The sequence below is a fragment of the Musca vetustissima genome, unplaced genomic scaffold, assembly GCF_032173495.1.
Source record: "Musca vetustissima isolate MV318-11 ecotype Yass unplaced genomic scaffold, APGP_CSIRO_Mvet_v1 utg30815, whole genome shotgun sequence".
Taxonomy (NCBI): Eukaryota; Metazoa; Arthropoda; class Insecta; order Diptera; family Muscidae; genus Musca; species Musca vetustissima.
The window spans coordinates 19528-41513 of NW_026873000.1; the positions used below are offsets into that span (position 1 = coordinate 19528).

A 21986-nucleotide genomic window follows, 5' to 3' on the forward strand; every position below is an offset into this window, starting at 1 on the left:
TAGAGAGCGGCGATGCATCGATGGCGAAAAGCAATGAATGCGAAAAAAAGAGCGCTTCGAATTTCCACAAAAAAAAAAAAACAAGTGAAAAAGCGTTAAGTTCGACCGGGCCGAACTTTGGATACCCTCCACCATAGATATACTGACAGACACATGCAATGAAAATATAGAGAACATACCAAAAAATGGCCATATACCGATAATTCTACAAACCGATTTATGTAAACCATTATGTACACCAAATACAAACTTGAAGATTTCTTAATGGGGATTTTTCCTAAAATCTGTAAGATCCAAAAAGTGGACTGATGGTAGAGCCTGGTAGAGTATAAAATCCTCAAACTACTGTAATTTAGATTACAAAGGGTATGCCTAAAGGGGGACCAATATTGATTACATAGTGTAGGAAATAGTGAATATTTGGGGATATCATTATATGAGGGCTATGCCTAATTAATGACCGGTATATACCAATTTTGAACCCAATATTTTAATTGTTTATCTCAATTCTTTCCTTCAGGAGGTATCACTATATTGAGGAGATGCCTGAATGTCTACCGATATATTTCATTATCGTCATATTTGAGTTTTTTTTTTATCTCAATATCTTTAGAAGGCGCAAAGCTTGCAACAGATGGCTAAATAGTCTTTGTAGGGTAAAAATTGACTATTCCCCGTAACGACTACCCAACCGCAACACACGGAACAAATCAGATAACTATTTTAATATAAAAAAGGGGGTTATATGGGTACTACCCCTAAAAAGGGGTGAATATTAATAATTTTTGGTGGGGAGATTTGTTCCATATACGCCTACAAAATACCAAATTTCAGCGAATTCGGTTGAAAAACGCGCTCAAGAACCTCAAAATATCGAAAATTGCGGGTACCCTTATATGGGGGCTACCCGAAAATATGGACCTATATTTATAATTTTTTGTGGAGACATTTAGTACCCAATACGAACCCAATATAGCGAAAATTAGCGAATTCGGTTGAAAAACGCGCTCAAGAACCCCAAAATACCGAAAATTTGGAGGTACCCTTATATGGGAGCTATGCCTAAACGAACTTGAACTGCCTGCAGACAAAAGACGACTCTGTGCAAAATTTTGGCGATCTATCTCAACTCGTTTAGACTCTAGAGTGATTACAACAGACGGACATGCTTAGATCGTCTTAGAATTTTACTCTGATCAAGAATATATATACTTTATAGGGTCGGAAATGATTATTTCGATGAGTTACAAACGGAAAAACAAAATTAATATACCCTCCATACTATGGTGGAGGGTATAAAAAAAAACAAAACACGTTCCAATACGTCAACAGAATGGCTATGATGGGGAATTACGCAAACTCACCAACATCACTATGTAATGAGCCATGCCTGATGCCAAGCAAAAAAATTAAAACAATTCAATTTTTATTAATTCGCCTCTTTCAAAACTGAAGGCTTTAATGAGAAAAATTCACCAAGGTTTTTACTTTAAATAAGGTTAATATTTATATGAAACATTTATTGAAATTAGTATTAAAAAATTATAATTCATGAAGAAGAAGAAGCAATGTTAACAAGGTTTTCCTTAGCTTATCCAAAAATATATATTTATATTATTATGTGTATTTAATGTAAAAATTATATGAAGAAGTCATTAATCATCCATCATTTGGAGAATCCAACAAGATCCAATGTCATTGAGAATTTATGTAAATTCAAATTTTTGTTTTAATGTTGTATTTAAGAAATAAGTTTTACAAGTATTTAATGTACACTGAACGAAATGTTACAGATCTTTAAATAATTTTATTTAAAAAAAAGACTTTAATGCAGAACAAAATTCTATATAGATTTAGCGCTGTCGATAGAGCTAACAATATTACAAATAGTACTTTGAAATTTTGCACATACATTGCTGGTCAAAACTAAAGCAACAAAAATTGCAAACTGAATATATGTAACTTCTGCAACCATTTTTTGAAATGTTTTGGTGTATGTTTGAGGTTATTGTCAAGCTGTAACACCCAAACAATCGGTATATTTTCTTTATGGGAGGGAACCAAAGAGTTTCCAACACATTTGTATAAACAATCCGATCCGTAAAAAGATCGAATTCCATTCTAGCCACTTTTATACCCTTCACCACACTGTGGTACAGGGTATTATGTCTTTGTGCATATGTTTGCAACAGGCAAAAGGAAACGAGATAGATACATGGTTTCTTTTGAGAATATGCATAGAATCACTTTCTGAGTCGATTTATGCATGTCCGTCCGTCCATCTGTTGGAGTTAAATTGTAAACAAAGTACATGTCGTATTTATAATTCGATTTGGATGAAATTTAGTACAGCTCATTTGTTTGGCCCAAGGACGAACCGTATTGAAATTGGGAAAAATCGGTTCATATTTAGATATAGCTCCCCATATATATTTTCGTCCGATTTTATGTAAATGGTGCACCAAAGCCCCTAAATATCCTTCGATTTGCACGAAATTTGGCATAGCATACTGGATTGAGTCTAGAATTATGTGTTTAAAATTTCTTGAAAATCTGTTCAGTTTTACATATAGCTCACATATATAGTTTCGTCCGATCTTAGGTAAATGGTGCACCAAAGTCTCTGAAAATCATTCGATTTGCACGAATTTTGGCATAGCATACTGAATTGAGTCTATAATGCTAAGATTCGTTAAAATCGGTTCAGATTTAGATATAGCTCCCATATATAGTTTCGCCCGATTTTATGTAAATGATATGCCAAAGTCCCTATATATCTTCGGATTTGCACGAAATTTGGCATAGTGTACTGAATTGAGTCTAGAATGATGTGTGTACATTTTCTTGAAAATCGGTTCAGATTTTGATATGGCTTCCATATATATTTTCGCCCGATGTTAGGTAAATGGTGCACAAAAGTCTCTGGAAATCATTCGATTGGCACGAATTTTGGAATAGCGTACTGAATTAAGTCTAGAATGAGGTGTGCTAAGTTTCATGAAAATCGGTTTAGATTTAGATATAGCTCCCATATATAGTTTCGCTCAATTTTAGGTAAATGGTATGCCAAAGTCACTATATATCGATTTGTACGAAATTTGGCATAGCGTACTGAATTGAGTCTAGAATGAGGTGTGTAAAAGTTCTTGAAAATCGGTTCAGATTTGGATATAGATCCCATATATAAATGGTTCACCAAAGTCCCTATATATCCTTCGATTTCCATGAAATTTGGCATAGCGTACTGAATTGAGTCTAGAATGATGTGATATAGCTCTCATATATATGTTCGCCCGATTTTAAGTAGGACCCAAAATATGGCCATTAGGAACAAAACCTGCTGAAATTAGTATAACCAAACTAGTGACAAGTTTCGTTGAAATCGGTTCATATTTGGATATAGCTTCCGTATCCATTTACATCCGATTTTAAGTAAATTGTGAATTTTAATATTTCTGATATTGCTTTAAATTTTGTCCAATTGTAAAAACGAATGACATGTTTATGAATTGATCTAAGACGGTTCACATTTAGATAAAGGCCACCCAATTTAGTTTAATGGCCCTTCTGTTAGGATGCATTCGTTTAATATACCCATAGTGGTGAAGGGTATTATATAGTTGGCTCCGTCCGACTTTACTACTTTCCTTACTGGTTAAATAATAAAATCCCTTTAAAAATGATATATAAGAATCGATATAGGTGTAGAAACCAAAACATAGTATTTATAATGGTAAAATTAACCAACATTTTAGAGCTCATCTGTTTGAACTGTAGAGTTGCTTTAGTTTTGTCCCAGCAAAAATTGAGGCAATTCCCTTATACATAAATGTTAATTTATTTTATAATGAATTTTGCATTAATGCTTTTGTTTTTAGTAAATATAGTACCTGTAAAAACAAACACGATATCTATATTTTTGAAAAAAGTTATGCGGCATTTAGTAACTTTGCAATTTTTGTTGCTTTAGTTTTGACCACCAATGTATATGTAATTACGACCTATAAATATTTTTTTTATTAAAAAAAGAACATCCCATCATCGAAAATATAAAAATAAATAAATTTTTTTTCAGTGTATGCAACATATGAAATTCTGCTACATAGTTTGGTATCTTCTTCGTCTCACAACTAGAAAATGTTAATTGAAAACAAACCAAACAAACAAAAACCCCTATAGAAGGCTAATGTTTGGAAAACAATATTTTTATGCCGGTATACAATGATGTTGATGTCAAAGATTAAGGTTTTGGGAATTATTTCTCTAATTGACTCTAAAACACAATGTAAAATAAAATTCCATACCAAAGATATACCCAAGAAGAGAAGAAAAAGATTATCTACAACAACGAATAGTTAGTGCAAAATCATGTCGTCTTCGTACGTTTTTTTTCATTCATTGTAACAACGCTAATTAGTTGACATTGTCGGGAAAATAGTGGACAATAGAAGAAGCACGATTTTGGAGTTGAAGAATAATGTAATTTAGCTTTGTGCGGATTTCAATTTATGTGAATATTTTTCTGTTTTCTTGGATTTCAATAATTGTAACACAATCTTCTGTTTGTCTTTCCCTAATTTAATAAAGCAAATTAGCAATTTTTTGAGGCTAAAGACATCCAAAGACCTTGAAAGACTTTGAGGATGGACAGTTGAATCAACTAGGAGAGTTGTGTGTTTTGTCATAAGAAAAAGACAAGCTGAGTAGCCAAACTGTGTGATTAGTATGGAAATTAGTAGTTGATTTTGTGGTAATTGCAACAAATTAAAATAAGATAATGTTTATTTTTTACTAACCTTGAAAATGATTTAAGTGGGTTAACTTTTGCAAAGAAGGATACCAAAGAATGCATTCTACATAAATATATTTTTCTTCATGTCTTATATATTAGAATGCCAGGAAGGACTTTTTTCTATAAATAGGGAGACCTTCTATGATGCTTGTTTTTCAGTATGATTTATAACATTTTTCATTGACTTAAACCAATTGTTGAAGAAAATTTTCCACTCCGATTGGGAGACCTGCAAGCCATGGTTTTAACGTTTCAACGGAATCGAACATCGTTGAACACCAATTTTTCTTGTTGATGTTTGGTAATAAAAAGGGCGGATCTTTAAAAAAGAAAACTTCCCTTAAGTTCTTCTATTTATAAAAATCCTCCCTTGAGCTATTATATATATTAGAATTTCTACCTTCATTTTTATAGAATAACTCTCTTGAGATTTTCTACAAATACGAGTTCCCATGAGGTCTAATCTATATAGGAAGAACTTCCATACAGTTTTTATATATAGGAGGACATACCTTAATGTCTTCTATATAAAAATTTGTCTTGAGGTGTTCTGCCTAAAGATGACATCCATTAAGGTATTTTATAATAAGAGCTCCAATGAAGCCATCTATAAAGGAGACCTATGTTGAGGTCTTTTATGTAATAAGAACTCGGATGAGGTCCTGTATACATAAGAATACCTTCCATGAGGTCTTCTATATAAGAATACCTTCCTTGAGGTTTTGTATGTTTGTTTAAAGGCTTGCGTTGAGGTCTTCTACATTTACAAAGACTTCTCATGGTGACCAAAACTAAAACAACTAAAATTGCAAGGTTAATAAATGCCGCATAACTTTTTCAAAAATAAAGATATCGTGTTGGGTTTTTTTTTGAGTTTAAATTTTTTCTTTGGACAAAACTAAAGCAACTCTACATCTGTTTGTAGATGACCTCAAAAATTGTAGTTATTTTTACTGTTATAATTATTATGTTTTGTTTTCTACATCCATTTCGATTCTTATTGATCATTTTAAATGGATTTTATTACCATAATATGTCTGGTTTTCAATTTTAATATACTGCAAAAAATGGGCCGACTATATGATACCCTTCACCACTTTGGGTATATTCTACATATGTATCCTAAAAGACGTGGCCTTTTTTAAGGAAAATTGACATGAAATTGAACGAACATAAATATGTGATCTTTATCCATATATAAACCGACTAACATCAATACCTACACATGTCATTCTGCAACCTATGCTAAATTTTTTAAATCGATTTAAAGCAAATTTGATACACTCTATTCAGTATGCTGCACTGTTTAAAAATTAATCTCAATCAGACATCCATTGATTATTTGGTGTAGAATTAACATGAATAAGTCGAAATTATATATGGAAGCTATGCTATATCTATATCTGATCTTTAGTGCTCCATTTACTTAAAATCGGACGAAAATATAAGTAGGAGGTGTATGTAAATCTGAACCGATTTTCACGAAACTTCGCACACATCATTCTAGACTTAATTCGGTACACTATACCAAAATCGAAAGATATATAGGGACTTTGATGCACCATTTACATAAAATCGGGCGAAACTATATATGGGAGCTATATCTAAATCTGAACCGATTTTCCCAAAACTTACCACACGTCATTCTAGACTTAATTCAGTACGCTATGTCAAAATTCGTGCAAATCTATAGATTTTCAGGGTCTTTGAATGATTTCTAATGATTTTCAGGGACTTTGTTGCACCATTTATCTAAAATCGGGCGAAACTATATATGGAAGCTATATCCAAATCTGCACCGATTTTCATGAAACTTAGCACACGTCAATTCTGACCCAATTTTCGTGGAAATCGTAAGATATATAGTGACTTTGGAGCCCCATTTACCTTAAATCGGACGAATATTATACTGATTTTCACAAAACCCAGCACACACCATTCTGGACCTAATACTTTTTTGTGCAAATCGAAAGATATATAGAGACTTTGGTGCACCATTTACATAAAATCGGACGAAACTATATATGGGAGCTATATCTAAATCTGATCCGTTTTTTTTTTAATTTAATAGGGTTCGCCCTTGGGCCAAATAAGTGAGCTGTGTCAAATTTCATCCAAATCGGATCATAAATGCGACCTGCACTTTGTTTACAATTTAACATCTACAGACGGACGGACGGACAGAAAATGATTCTATGCATATTCTCAAAAGGAACCATGTGTCTATCTCGTTTCATTTTGCCTGTTACAAACATAAGCACAAAGACATAATATAAAAAATGGCTAGGAACACCGACAAAACGTCTAATTACCAGTGATTATGAAAAAATGTATCACAAAAATTATTTTGGAGAAATATTTTATAAATAAATAAATTCGTATTGATCAACAAATTGTCTGTGCAAATGTTTTAGAGCTCGAATTGTCATAGTGCACCAATGACAATGGATCTCGCCTAGAAAATGGACCTGCATTGAAAACAATGTTTTTTAACTTACAAGAACTGGTAATGTTAAATTACAGCTACTTCCATTAAACATAGGCTAAACATTCAAAACACAGAATACCGGGGGAAACGTTATATTGGGGATTTCCAAAACGTTGTCCCTTATATCTAATTTGTAAAAACCCTCCATTGAGGTATATAGAAGACGAATGTTCAGTCCTTCTCTGTAAAGAAATCTCCGTTGAGGCCTCCCTTGAGGTTGAGCTGTTCCATATAAGATATCCATTGAGGTCTTCCCTGATTTTTGCATTGCTTCCCCAGAAAACCCATTATTTATGTTACGTTCACATGAAATCATGAAACTACTGACCCGAAAATTAAATTAACAATAATTATGTTCAATGTAAATACGAAACAATAAATTGTCTAATACAATTTTATTCTCTATTTTGTAAACAGTTTTAGCTATAAATTCATTGCCAAATGATTAAAGCTATCCATCACTAAGTTAAAGGGGCATTTCATTTTTGGCAAAAACAACACTGATTGGATTGCGAACTATAAAATACAATCGTTGTTGTTATTGTGTCCCTTTTGTCTGGGTTACATTAACCATAGATGAGTAGCTACTCATCAAAAAAGTTGCTGCGGTGTTGCAGTTATACGCAGTTGTACTCTACTCTCCCAAAATAACATTAGATTTTCCAAAAGAAGTGAACACCAAATAGACTATTTTCCCCCGCAAATTTTATTTGCAGCAGCGCAATTGTTTTTGGCGGTTGTTTAGTTTTTTTTCCTAGTCTTCGAGAAAATCCAAAACCCAACCAACCGAACGCAACGGAACATTTTATTATGGCCTGTTGAGTGGCTTAATATTTCAGTTGTTGTTATATGCGCGTTGCGACAGGTCGTTTTCAAAACTGAAACCCCGAAACGAAAAATTTTAAGTGCGTTTTAATAAAAAAAAAAAAAAAACAAAAATAAGCAATCGTTTTCATTGCTCTAATTAGACAAAAATTAATTGCGTGTGTGTGCGATTATTTTATGACAAGGAATTATGAAATTTAATTAGAAATATTGTGTGTTTAAATAAATGTTTTATTAATAAATAAATAAATTTGATCCTATAATTAGCTAATTAAAATAAAATTTGTTACAAACAGAATCAATGCACAATTTTGGACAATGGATTACCAAATTGTGTTTAAAAAATCTTCAACACTAATTACAGTTTTGTTAATATTTTCAATTGTAAGTGGTCATTTTCTTTTAAAAGAATATAATTAATTTAACATATGTGAAATAAATAAGAAAAATAAATTTTACGAGAATACATAAATAGTATTATTTGTAAATTGATCGTTTTCAAGGATATGAAGAAAAAAATATTACATCGGACATAACATAACACAATTTTACGTTTATGAAGGATATACCACCAATGTATACAAATTATGTGGCTTTAATAAATTTATAAATATTTCCTGAAAATCCGCCAATTCTGAAGTCGGAGTTTTTAGTAAATTGAAGTTTCCAGACTTTTCGATATTTGTCAATCCAAATTGTTTATTAAATGTACACGCCTGTGTTTTAAGTCTTTGATGCTTCAAATGTCGAAATTGATTTAAGCATATCGGTCCGCATGTTTTTAGTAATATACATGACATTGAAATGAAACAACTGTGTCAAGGACAAATCCTGTTGAAATCCTGTTTACAGTAGAGGTTAAAACCTTTGCAACTAAAAAAGCATTTAAGGTGTTATAGTCGTTTTTGCTTAAAAACTGTTAATTTTTTTAAGATTTCGATTTTTTAATTAATAATATATATTATTTGATTGCGTTGAAATAAAAGAAATGTTGCAAGGACGAATCCTGCTCAACTTCCATATATGTACTTTGATGGCCAAAACAGTACGAACGAGTCGTTATCACACCTTGAGATGGATATTCAAAATACCTAAAACCGATCGAAATTTTTATGCGGGGGAAATTATAAATTTTGGCTAGGAAGATTTGACACCCAACAAAAACCTTAAATATTAAAATATAGACAATTCGGCTTAAAAATACGTCATGCCCAAACTCCCCAAAATATCATATCGTTCTATGGCCGATACCCTAAAAATTGAATCAATATTAACAACGTTTATACCCAAATGAGAACTCGAAATATCAAATTACAGGCAAATCGTTTAATAAACGCACCCAAAATATCGAACGTGTTATTGTGAAAAGCGCTGATAAAATCTCAGTTAAAAATGTTCCAACGCGGAACTAGAGACTAAAGGGGTCTCTACAGTTTTGAATGTGCAGAAGTCACAATCATACCAATACCAAAGCGTTATGCAGCTTTAATCCGAAAAAATAAATACAAAGTATATGGATTCCTTCTCATAATCCCTTGAAAGCTCGATCTCGGGAATCTCGATTTCAACTTCGCTAATGAATTATTTGAAGACACTGTTGCTGTAAAGTGTCATGAAGAAGAATACATCGATTTGAGCCACGACCAATAAAAATCAGAAGACTACTTATTAGTGGAATGATCTAATAAAATAATATAAAATCGTTGGACTTTTTGAGAAGGAAGTCAGGTTTCTTTAAGTCTTTTTTTTTATCGTGATATAGCAGGCAAGAGGTACACATATGTCATACAAAGAAAGACCAAGCTTTAAATAACTGTAAACCAAACGTGTTGGACTACATTCAATATCAAAAGACATTTTGTGAAGGAAGGAGTTAAAATTGTATTATTACTCATCTAGATTGAGACTGTGTCACACCCGTTACTAATAAATATATTTATATCAAACAAAATTATAATGGAAATGATATGGAACAAAGTTTATAATAATCCATGAAGAAAATATTTTGTTAATTGACCCTACACAAAAGTATACGGTATATAATACACAAAGCAGATGTTCAATCTGCTTTTTATACCCTTCACCACACTGTGGTACAGGGTATTATGTCTTTGTGCATATGTTTGTAACAGGCAAAAGGAAACGAGATAGACACATGGTTCCTTTTGAGAATATGCATAGAATCACTTTCTGAGTCGATTTATGCATGTCCCAATTTCAATAGGGTTCGTCTTGGGCCAAATAAGTGACTTGTGCCAAATTTCATCCAAATCGGATGATAAGTGCGACCTGTACTTTGTTTACTATTTAACATCTACAGACCGTCCGTCTATTGAAATTGGAAAATTTTGGCATAGTGTACTGAATTAGGTCCAGAATGATGTGTGTTAAGTTTCGTGAAAATCGGTTCAAATTTAGATATAGCTCCCATATATAGTTTTGTCCGATTTTATGTAAATGGTGCACCAAAGCTTCTATATACCTTTCGATTTGCATGAAATTTGGCACAGCGTACTGAATTAGGTCTAGAATGATGTGTGCTAAGTTTCGTGAAAATCGGTTCAGATTTAGATATAGCTCCAATATATATTTTCGTCCGATTTAATGTAAATTGTTCACTAAAGACCCCAAAGATTGGCCGAACCGCACACGATTTTGTGCAATGTACTGAAGTTAGTAACTTCACCTTTCGTGTATCAAGTTTTCTGGAAATTGGTTCAGATTTACATATAGCTCCTATATATACATTCGTCCGATTTTAAGTAAATGGTGTACTAAAGACCCATAGCTAGGCCGATTGGCAAAACGTACTGAAATTAGTATAATCTCGGCAAGTTTCCTTGAAATTGGTTCAGATTTAGATATAGTATAGCTTCCATATATAATTTCGACCTATTAATGTTGATTGTAAACCAAATAATCAATGGCCTGATTGATATTACATTTTAAACAGTGAATCATACCAAATAGCGTGCGTAAAGTTTGCTTAAAATCTATTTACAGAGTATGAAATAGATTGATGTTAGTCGGTTTACTTATAGTTAAAGATCGCATATTTAAGTTCGTCCAATTTCATGTCAATGATCTTTCGAAAAGACGACATCTGTAAATATACATATGTAGAATATCCCTAAAGTGGTGAAGGGTATCATAGAGTCGGCCCAGTCCGACTTTACTACTTTCCTTACTGGTTTTACTTAAAATATTATTAAATTTCCTTTTATGCCAGTTTGTTACAATTAAATATATCTGCTTAAATCACTCTTTGTAAATTGATGTTGTAAATTAAATATACCAAAATAAAGAAGATAGTAACAATGTCATACCGGTTTCGTTGTAATCACCCATATATTAATATAGTTAAGGAATTGCACAAATAAGTTTTTGTATGCATTTCGGAAAATTTTCCGATTTTGCATTAAATAATCATCTACAAGTATTCAAAAGAATGGAGATCCTTGTTTGCGGTGTACATTTTTTAATACTCCTAGTTATTTGCTTGGGTTCATTATAGTGCTGGAATGTCCATGAGGGTGGCAATTCTCATTCAGGAAGCATAACTAAGCTACCTACCTACGCGTGTGCTCAAAAACATCACGACCTTGTATCATCCTTCTATCTCGAATCCTTGTCCTTGTGCGTATTTTTTGTAGTTATTTATTAATATTTTTTTGAGACTTGAACTAAATATTACAGAACAAGATATTTGTAAACATTTAAATATTCTACAAAAATGTCGTTAATGTAAGCTTTAAAGCGTCACTCGAATGAGTGGCGTCTTCTTTTATATCATCATCTTTTCTCTGTTCTTGTCATACATCGTAACATGGTTGCATTTTACAATATCAATTAGTATTCAGTAATCATCTTATTACAATAGCTTATTTCCTTAATATATTCTACTACAGCTTGGTCAACCTGATGGTAGTGACCGACCCAGTCACTTGACCATTAGGTTAGGTTGAAAAGAGGGGTGGATGATACCACCACTTGTACAACATGAGATAACTTGACCATTAACAACATATATAATATAAACAATTCTACTACTAGGCAGAGCAGCCTTGGGAATCATACAAGAGTCGTCGGTTTTCCAATGTCTGGTATTGCATGCTTCTATTACACCATCATAGGGAATTTGCGTAATTTGACAATTCCCAATATCTTCTATAACGTAGCGATCGTTGGGCAGAATCTTGTGAATCACAATAATATATTGTTCACCTCTACACGATTTTCTTTTAAATCTGAGGATTTTATTTTTCCTTCAGTTCTTCTTTTTCTTTCACTTTAGTCTTTTCTTAAGGCTTATTTTTTATTTTAGAATATTCACCGCAATTTAGTTTTATTCTTCCGTAAGCATACTGTTACTGTTCACAGATTCAATGCAACTATCCTAAATAGGATATGAACCAAATTTGGCATCGCTACATCCTTGCATTCAGGAGATACAGTACATTATTTCTGAAAAATAAAAGTCCAGTATCAAGAAAACCAAATGCAAAATAGATGGAAAAATCATCTTAAATTATTCTCTATGTTATTTTTTGCAGGAATCAAAAATAATTATGCTGACCGAATTTGTACAATTCGAATACGAAGCGATTTAAATAATTTGGACTGTATACCCAAATTAGTACTGTACACATTCTTGCCCTCTTCTCTATATTGAAAAGCTCATAACTTTACCAAACATTTGAATTTTTTAGATTTTTGTTTCCATATGTATCGTCCATATTCAGGTCTTGACATATGAAATCCAAAGAATGTATATCTGTTAGCAGTATATTAAATATAAGCTCTAAAACCATATGGGGTTAAAACATCAATTAGTATTCGGTAATCATATTTATATAGGATTTTCAAAGACGTGACCTTTCCACTATTACCCGATCCTTGGTGGTGGTATGGTTTAACCATTTTTACGACTTCAAACGTTAAACGGTTCTAACACCGGATCCAGTTGGCTCAATGCAATGTTTTTAGTTTTCAAAAATTAAAGTTTAATTGCACAATATGCAGTTGTATACCATTGAAGAAAAAATATTGTAGTCTGTGTGGAAAAAAAGTCCGTCATTACAAGAAAAATCTGCTCTGAAAATGAATGTTCTGGTGTGATGTCAAATGTCCGACCTTGACACGGTTGAATTTAATTCGTAGATGCAATTTCGCAACAATATTCGACATAAATACAACTTATCAAGTAACGACATTTGTAAGCCACATTGTCCAATATGCCTGATGAGCCGCTTAACCAACGGCGAAACGCGCCGCATAATGGTGGGAATTGTAGTATCTCTCTGGCTTTCCTTTTCATTGCTACACCGATCATGTAGCTCATCTCGAAAGAGAAATTAATAAAAAAAGTTTAATTGGTTGACAAAAATTCGGATGTGTTTCCCGCGAATACATTATGAGATCTAATTATGGTAAAGATTTCAGCCGAATCCGATGGCTCATTGTAAACTACAGTCTATACGGAATTTATTAGTGTGCATAGATATAAGGTTTACTAGGTTTCTCATTGGGTGTCAAATCACCGTGTGAAATATGTTAACGTATTTTGAGGATTTTCAGACATTTTTTTATCGTCATTTATTATTTTTCGGTATGTTCAAGATGCCAACCCTATTTTCCATCCTTTGGTACTTTGGTATTTTGATTTCCACTGCAGCAGCTTAGTATGACAAAGGTCCATTCAAATGTTCCGATCGAATTTAGGCACTATTAATAATCTACCTCATGGCGGAGAGTATAAAAAGTTTGGACAGTCCGAACTTCCATAGTGTTGGAAACTTCATTCATACCAATGAATGTCCCACAAATATTTAAAAAGTATGTTAACTTTGACAAGTCGTCTAATGTACATGGCATAAAATATACTTAGATGCAAAAAAAAATCGAGGTTAATGTCCGTAGTTGCCCTTTTTAGTAGAAATTGTGACAAAAGGATGATGAAAATTTAAAACAAAAGTATAAAAAAAGTTATTATACTCGTTCCTGTTACTTTGAAATCAATTTTTAAATAAGTTTGAGTTTAAATAAAAAGCTATCATATACTAGAATTTTACATCACCATAAAGTTTTTTGTTAAATCTATTATAAATGGGTTAACGATGTTTTTACTTGTTTAAGATATAGTAAATTCGCAATACCTTTTGAACAAATTTGGCAAAGTTACACTCTAACACAATATACTGATTGATTTCCAAAAAAAGTTCAATATCCAATTATAACTTTATTATATATTTCATAAATTGACAATAAAGTAAAGTAATTCGTTATTTTTTCAGGTCAATTGTGTGCTGAGTATAGTCAATCGTGATTTAGTGCTGACACCCAAACAAGGCCTACAATTAAGTGGCAAGCGTATTTACTACGATGATGAAAATGCTAACAACGCTGATGCAACAACATCGCCCCTCGTCAACAGTGGCAAGAGTAACAGTAGCAGTGATGTGGCAGCTGCTACGCGGCCATGGGAACGTACATTGAAACATGTTACGTATTTAACACTTTTTACAAATGCACCAAATGGCATTATTACCGGTAATTTCAGGTAAGATCTATGTATGATGATGTTTTTTTCTGTGGTTTGTGATTTAGATTGAATTTTTGTTTGTTAGAAAGGAGAAAGATTGTATGCTGGTACTTGGGTGAGTGACTGACTGACTGGCTGTTTAAACTCTACACGTGTTATGAAAGCCAAAAAATGAGACGGCAGCAAAATATGACGTCGTAATAAATTTGCATACATGCACATTTGAACGGTGTGGAATGTGTAATAATATGTTGTGGAAGAAAGATATGGAGGAAAGATGAAAATGTAACATCCTGCTGACCAATATTTTTCTTTGTTGGTTTTGTACTTTAGTTTGAGCCTATGTTTGATAGAAATGAAAAACATCGAGAGAAACAAACAACGAATATTTCCTTCTGAGGAGTGTTCAAATGTTCCCATAAGCCCCAACAAGTTTGTGTCTTAAGTCTTTTGTTTTCAAACATGACATATATTTTGCCATTTCTATTTTTTTTTTGTTTTTGCAATTTTAAATTTTCTACATACACGCAATGGCATAAACAAAACGCTGATTAATACTAACACAATAGAGAAATTATATAATTATATTTCTCATAATTATAATTAGGAAATTTAGACTATTTCGAATGAAATGATATTATTTCATAATATAGTTTATAAAATTAATAAATCAAGTGATTAATCATATTAGCTACAATATATAAGCACTCTTTTGTACTGTTTTACTAAGTTTTCGTGATTTTTGAATTTGCACGGACTAATAGCAGTCGTTAGCCGTTTTGCACTTTCCGATAAAAGTCGATTTTTTTTATTTATTCATAACTAACTATTTTGTCCTACCGGGTTGTCAATTCCGATGAATACAGTGGTTGAGGCATGTTAACCTTTTTTTTGCCAAAATCTCATACACAAGCATTGATGTGTGAGCTGCACCGAACGTGACGTGCTTTTCCAGTCTTGGTTCTTCTGTACATTTCCATTGGTTTCAATGTGATAACCACGATCGGGTGTCTGATTTTTTTGGAAATTCGAACTATATGTATCCGAAAAGTACTAAAATGTACTAAATTTGGTACAATTTCGTAGCATGTGAATGGAAAGAGCGAAAAGTTTTAAATTTGGAATGCGAATTAGGCTTGAGAAGTAGGGTCGATATAAGGAGATGATTTTGAAAGCGTGTACTCATGTGTACGAAAAGTACTATATGGTACTATATTTCTTACAAATTTGATTTGGAGGTACAAATCGAGCTGGAATCCTGAAAATTTAAATTAACATTACCGTTGGAGTGTAAGATTGGGATATGCACGTAGTTTTGGGAATTTTTTACTTATGTGTACGAAAAGTACGAAATCGTACTATAATTGGTACAATTTGGATTTGAGTGAACCGATAGAGCTGGAACAATGAAATTTGGAGTTAAGATTATTGTTGGGGTGTAGGATTGGTGTATGTTCGACATTTTGGAAATTCGTACTAATGTGTACAAAAATGGTACAAAATTTGGATTTGGGTGAACCAATAGAGCTGTTATCTTGACATTTGGAGTTAGGATCATTGTTGGGGGGTTGAAATTAGCTATTTAGCAAGTTTTGTATATTCCTACTAATGTGAACTAAATTTGGTACAATTTAAATTTTGAGTGAACCCATGTAGGAAGTTTTGGAAATTTGTACTAAATGGTACCAAATGCGAATGTGGGTGAACCGATTGAGCTGGAATCTTAAAATTTTGGTACAATTTAAATTTTGGGTGAACCAATAGAGCTGGAATTGTGAAATTTTGGGTTGGGGTCACTGTTGATATGTAGAATTGGGATATATAGAAAGTTTTGAGAATTAGTACTAATGTGTACAAAATGGTACCAAATGTGGATTTGAGTGAACCGATAGAGCTGGAATGCTGAAATTTCGAAATATGGTTACTGTTGGAGTGTAGCATCGGGGTATGTGTACTAAATCTGAAAATTCGTACTAATGTGTATTAAATGGTACCAAATTTAGAGTTAGGGGAACCGATCAAGCTGGAATATTGACATTTGGAGTTAGGATTACTGTAGGGGTGTTGGATTTGGGTAGGTAGGAAGTTTTGGAAAAGTCTACTAAATCGTGGCACTAAATTTGGTACAAATTGGATCTAGAGTGAACCGATAGAGCTGGAATGCTGACATTGGTTATCAAATTTGGATTTGGGTTAAGCAATGTTTGAAATGTGGATTTATTCGAAATAAGTATTACAAGAGTACAAAGGGCAATAAATGATATCTAAATTAGTATAGAGCTAGATTTCTGTTGCGGTCAATATTGGTTTTTAAATAATTCCCCCACTCGCTAACGAAGTTGCGGGCATATGCTAGTAAGCAATAAGACATTGTCTTCGTGTGATACGTAGGTAGGGTAGAGAATTTGGAGAATTTTCGATTTCACTTACTGCGTTTTTGACAATCGGCTTATAATTCAGAGGAGACTTTCTTTAGTCTTTCAGACCGGCGAATTTCTGTGTCTACGTTAATAATAGGTTGATCTATAGTGGCATCCTCTACATCCTCATCAGCGGACTCAAAATCCAAATCATAATCTTCTGTGTAGCTTTTCTTACAGTTTGAAAATTGCAATGGAATAATTGTTCTGTTAGATTATCCATCTTTGCTGCATATCAAATTCTTAACATTTCACACCTTTACTTATAATACAAATTTGACCCTTTTAAGGGAGGTACTACAAGAACTAAACTGATAAGTACCACATTAAAACATTATATAAGTTTGATAAATGCATTAGGATGTGCAATGCTTGGTTTAAATCGAATGCTCAGTTCGCATGAAATTAGAAAATTAATTTTTAATTTTTGTGTGGGAGGTACCAGAAAGAGTGGGCCTCATTTTCAATCTTGATTGAATTTTGTAAGAAATATTACGGTGTGCAAAGTTTGGTTAAAATCGGACATTCCACAACATTGTGATTGAAATAACAAAGTTTCAAAATCTTTACCTTTTTGGGGAAGGAATAGAAGGTGTGGACAGATAAGTCCCATCTCTCAACAATATACAGGTATGGTTAAAATTTTGATCATTTTGTGGGGGTGGTGCCAGAAAAAGTAGACCGACCTTCCAAATCTTCGAACTTAATTTGAGTTTGAAAGAAATGTTACGCTAATAAAAATCTCTCGCTTATATTTATGCAGCAGTCCTATTTTTAAGAACAATGCCCTCTATTTCAGATTGTTATTTATTAACTTTAAATCCTAACTTATAGATAATTCTGAATCTCTAATCACACCTTAAAATCCAATCACTTTCATTTCAGCAAAGTTCGTGAATATAATGAATTTTTAAAATCCCCCTATCTGCGCACCGCTAAACCTATTGACTCACGTTTTGGTGATATTGTTACACTGGCACAGGGACGCCTAGAATCGTTGGCGAATGGTACCTATCGATTTGTTGAGGGCAACTGTGATTATGTGTGTGCTCGAGAAAATAAAATGGTGGCAACATGGCATGTTCAAAAGATACGACATCGTGACGTAGATCGTAAATTTCATTATGAAATTAAATATAGTGTTAGTCCAATGACGGCGACAACACCAAGTGAAACAGTGGTGCGTGGTGGACCGAATAAGAGGACAGCTATCGATAATAGTGGACAGCAGGGACAGAAAACGTCGAATAATATACAAACATTTATACAAAAAGAAGATGATTATCCGCATAGTTTTAATAAATTGAAATCACTGGGTCAGGCGAATGTAGATGATGAGGATTTTGTGGAACGTCGTTATGATGGTTCGAGAAATATACGACAATTTAATCCTGGTCCAAGTCAACACCATCAACATCAGCAGCAACATTCGCAAATTACTCCCATGCCCCAATCAACATTTCTAAGGGGTATTTATAGGCCACCACCTCCGACTGGACATCATCAGCAACAGGTCCATCCTCATTTGAGTAATGTAGGGCCACCATTGCCAGATCAATTGAATATTGGTGAATATTACAAGGGAAGTTATGGGCCCAAGGCTTCACCCAAAATTGAGTTATTTCCCAATTTACTGACAATGATGTTTGGCAAGCCTAATCTCTATCCCAAATATCCAACAACATTCCGACCCCACATAAATGGTATTGTGGAACAACAAATACATTTTCCACGTCCGGAAGTCTATACAGCTCCCGGTGTGATAGCGGCACCACAAAATATACCCCAACAACATCATCATCCTCAGGAATTTATACCAGCAGGTGGTCACCACTTCATCCACGGCCAGGAATATACCAAGATCCCCGAATATTATCAATCCCATGAACATGTCACTTCATCTAAGGAAGTATTGAGTCCGGTAATAACCCATCATTACCATCATCATTTTTTTATGACGAATTCAAGTGATAGTGGTGAACATAATGCGGCGGGTAATCGTGTTGGTGGGGGCGGTGGTGGAAGAGATGTGGAACAGAATATCCATTCAGCCGATGTGTACAAGTCAAATGTTCAAGTTGTAACACCTGAGCCGCAACCGCAAGTTCAGGTGACCCCAGCATATGAAGAACACAAGCCTCATATTGTTTTGGCGCAACAAATTTTGCAGCAACAATATCAAGTACAACAGCAACAACAACAAAACCATCAACAACATCAGGAGCAACAGTTGCAACATCATCAACAACACTTTACAAATACCCCACCTGCACCACAAAAATTTGTATTTCCGATTGGCGAAATAGAACAACATCGTGTGGTTCATGTAACTCCCGTTCCGCCCCTGCGTAAACCACAATATCAACAACGACAACAACAACATTATTACCACCAGCAGCCACAGCAGCATCAACCATATGTCCAACAACAGCAATATACAACCGTTCATGCCCCCATAGCAATTTATCCGGCTGCCGTGGAAGAAGATAAAATCGATATTCCCACACCCCACAGTAAACCTTTTATACAGAGTCAACCTATGGAGGAGGAGCCCATACGTTATTCCGAACCCGATCCCTTATACGCCAATGTAGATGACAATCAAGAAGACCAGGTAACTTATGTACCGGTGCCGGAAGAAGAATCTCAAGAACCACAATTGGAAGAACCGCAACATGTAAGTCTGAAAGAGAATTTAAATTAATATTTCTATTTAAATTCAAATAAAAATTCTTATTCCAGTATGAAGTTCCTTCTCAACATTCTTTCCAAGATGCGGAAAGACCAGATGATACCTCCAAACAACATTCAGAATCGATAGAAGCTCAAGTTCCGGCACCACAACAAAATTATAATTTGCAAAACTCCTATGAGACCAGTCGACATGATGAGCAGGGTAACTTCGATGCTGACATTAACGACGAACATGAAACAACTACAGCTGCTGAGGTCCCAAAACGTTTAGAACAAAGTACCAGTCAACCGTCAACAACAACAACCGTTAAAATTTCCACAACCGATAATCACATTGAAAGTGAATCTGAAGCCAATAAAGCAACTTTGGCAGCAACACCAAAATCCAAACCCATATCGGTGCGGGGCAAAAGGGTAAGGGTAAAAGTAACCAAACTTACATCCAGTACAACTGCCAAACCGAAACTATTTTCCACACGAGTGACCACGGAAAAGGAATTACAAACCACTACTTCGGCCTCAACAACAATGAGCAGCAGCAGCACAACAAACTTATTGAAGGAACAAAAACAATTTGTTTCCACCTCCACCACAGAAACTCCTTTGAAATCCCTCAGTCGTTATCGTAATACCAATAAACGTTTAACTTTCAGTACCACCACAACTGAGAAACCAGTATTAAAATGGAAGCCAAGACGTAAAGAAGCCACCGGCAAGGCATTGAGTCTAAAAAATATTGGAAGACATAACCCCACCTCCTCGTTTGCCCAACAACAAGCCACCATACGTGAAATAACCAAGGTGGACAACAACAACAATCCACAATCGGTGTCCACCACCACAACGGAAAAACAACCTGACAACACTTTGGATAATGTTGCAATGTTAGAGGAGTCCAGCACTAGTAGCACTACAATGTCTTCATTGTTGGTAGATGCCACATTGCCGCCGGCCACAACAAGTGTCTCTGAAACCTATGAGGTATTGACTCAGAAATCGATTAGCTATAAAGTTGGTGAAAATGGTGAAGAAATACCATTGGATATTAACGATGCTGATAATGAAGTAAAATCTTTGTAAGAAGGAAAAATAGAAAAGAATTTAAATCCGAAATGGTTAGCTTTTTGGAAAATAAAAAAGTATTGTGTAAATATTAAGTTTTTATAGACATCGAAAGTTCTTAAAACAGGCTTGTGAATTTTAAGAACAACGAACTTTGATATACATATATTGATAATTATTTATTAAATAAATATTTTATGAACTAAATAATTTTTATAATTTGTGTAACATTAAAATATTAGAAAATTATCTGAATTATGTCAAGGACAATATCAGATTTTGCATAGCCCCACACACATTTGTGAGAATGCGTCTGGCAATTGTGTTGGTGGGGTGGCGTTGAGGAACAGAATATCCATGTAGGGTATGTTTTCATGTCAAATATTCAAGCGGTAACTTCCCAGCCGGAACAGCAAGTTCGGGTGACCCAACGTATGAAGAACACACATCTCGCATTATTTTAGACCAACACATTGAGGACGAACACGATTCTTAACAATATCCATATTAAGCGAATGGAATGTCCGATTATACACAAACTTTCCACATCGTAAAATTTTTATCAAAATCAAGTCTAAAAATGAGACCCATTGGTACACGCCTTCTACTACCTCCACCACAATGTATTTTGAAAATTTAATTCAATATCAAACGAATGGAATGTCCCATTGGATCCAAACTTTGCAAATCGTATTACGTTTACCAAACCTAGATCGTGTCCGAAAATGGGACCCTAAAATCTGTGTATGGTAATTCCGTAGATCTCCGCATAGACATCTGTCGGCAATACCGACTGGTTTTTTTAATTTCACCATGTCGTATACATATTTAGCAGATTTCTTTAAGATTTGCTACATCATTATATACTTTGCGTTCAGGTGAATGTCTCTAAATAATTTTTGTTTTTTATATTGTCAATACATTTTAGTTCGGTTGGGCTGTAATAACTATTTCAAATTTGTTGTCGTTTTTGCATTTTAATAAACTTATTTATAATTCGCTTTGACTTACCAGCTTCTTCAGATGCATATTTGTAATTTGGTGCTGGTTGAACGGGTAATAATTTACCATATGTTTCAGGCATCATTTCGACAATACGTTGATGATATGACAATCTATATAAAACACACACAAAATATATATGTACAAACATAAATATTTTCT

The 21986-nt window shown here is 33.8% G+C and overlaps 1 protein-coding gene across 1 annotated transcript in view; it reads right to left on the reverse strand.

Annotated features, from left to right (window-relative positions):
- LOC133322049 (nuclear cap-binding protein subunit 1) overlaps positions 1-21986 on the reverse strand; it is a 35514-nt gene that overhangs the window by 11983 nt on the left and 1545 nt on the right. The window contains exon 3 of the mRNA XM_061531119.1: positions 21834-21937. Coding sequence (XP_061387103.1) covers positions 21834-21937 — 104 coding nt within the window. The remainder of the gene's footprint in view (positions 1-21833; positions 21938-21986) is intronic.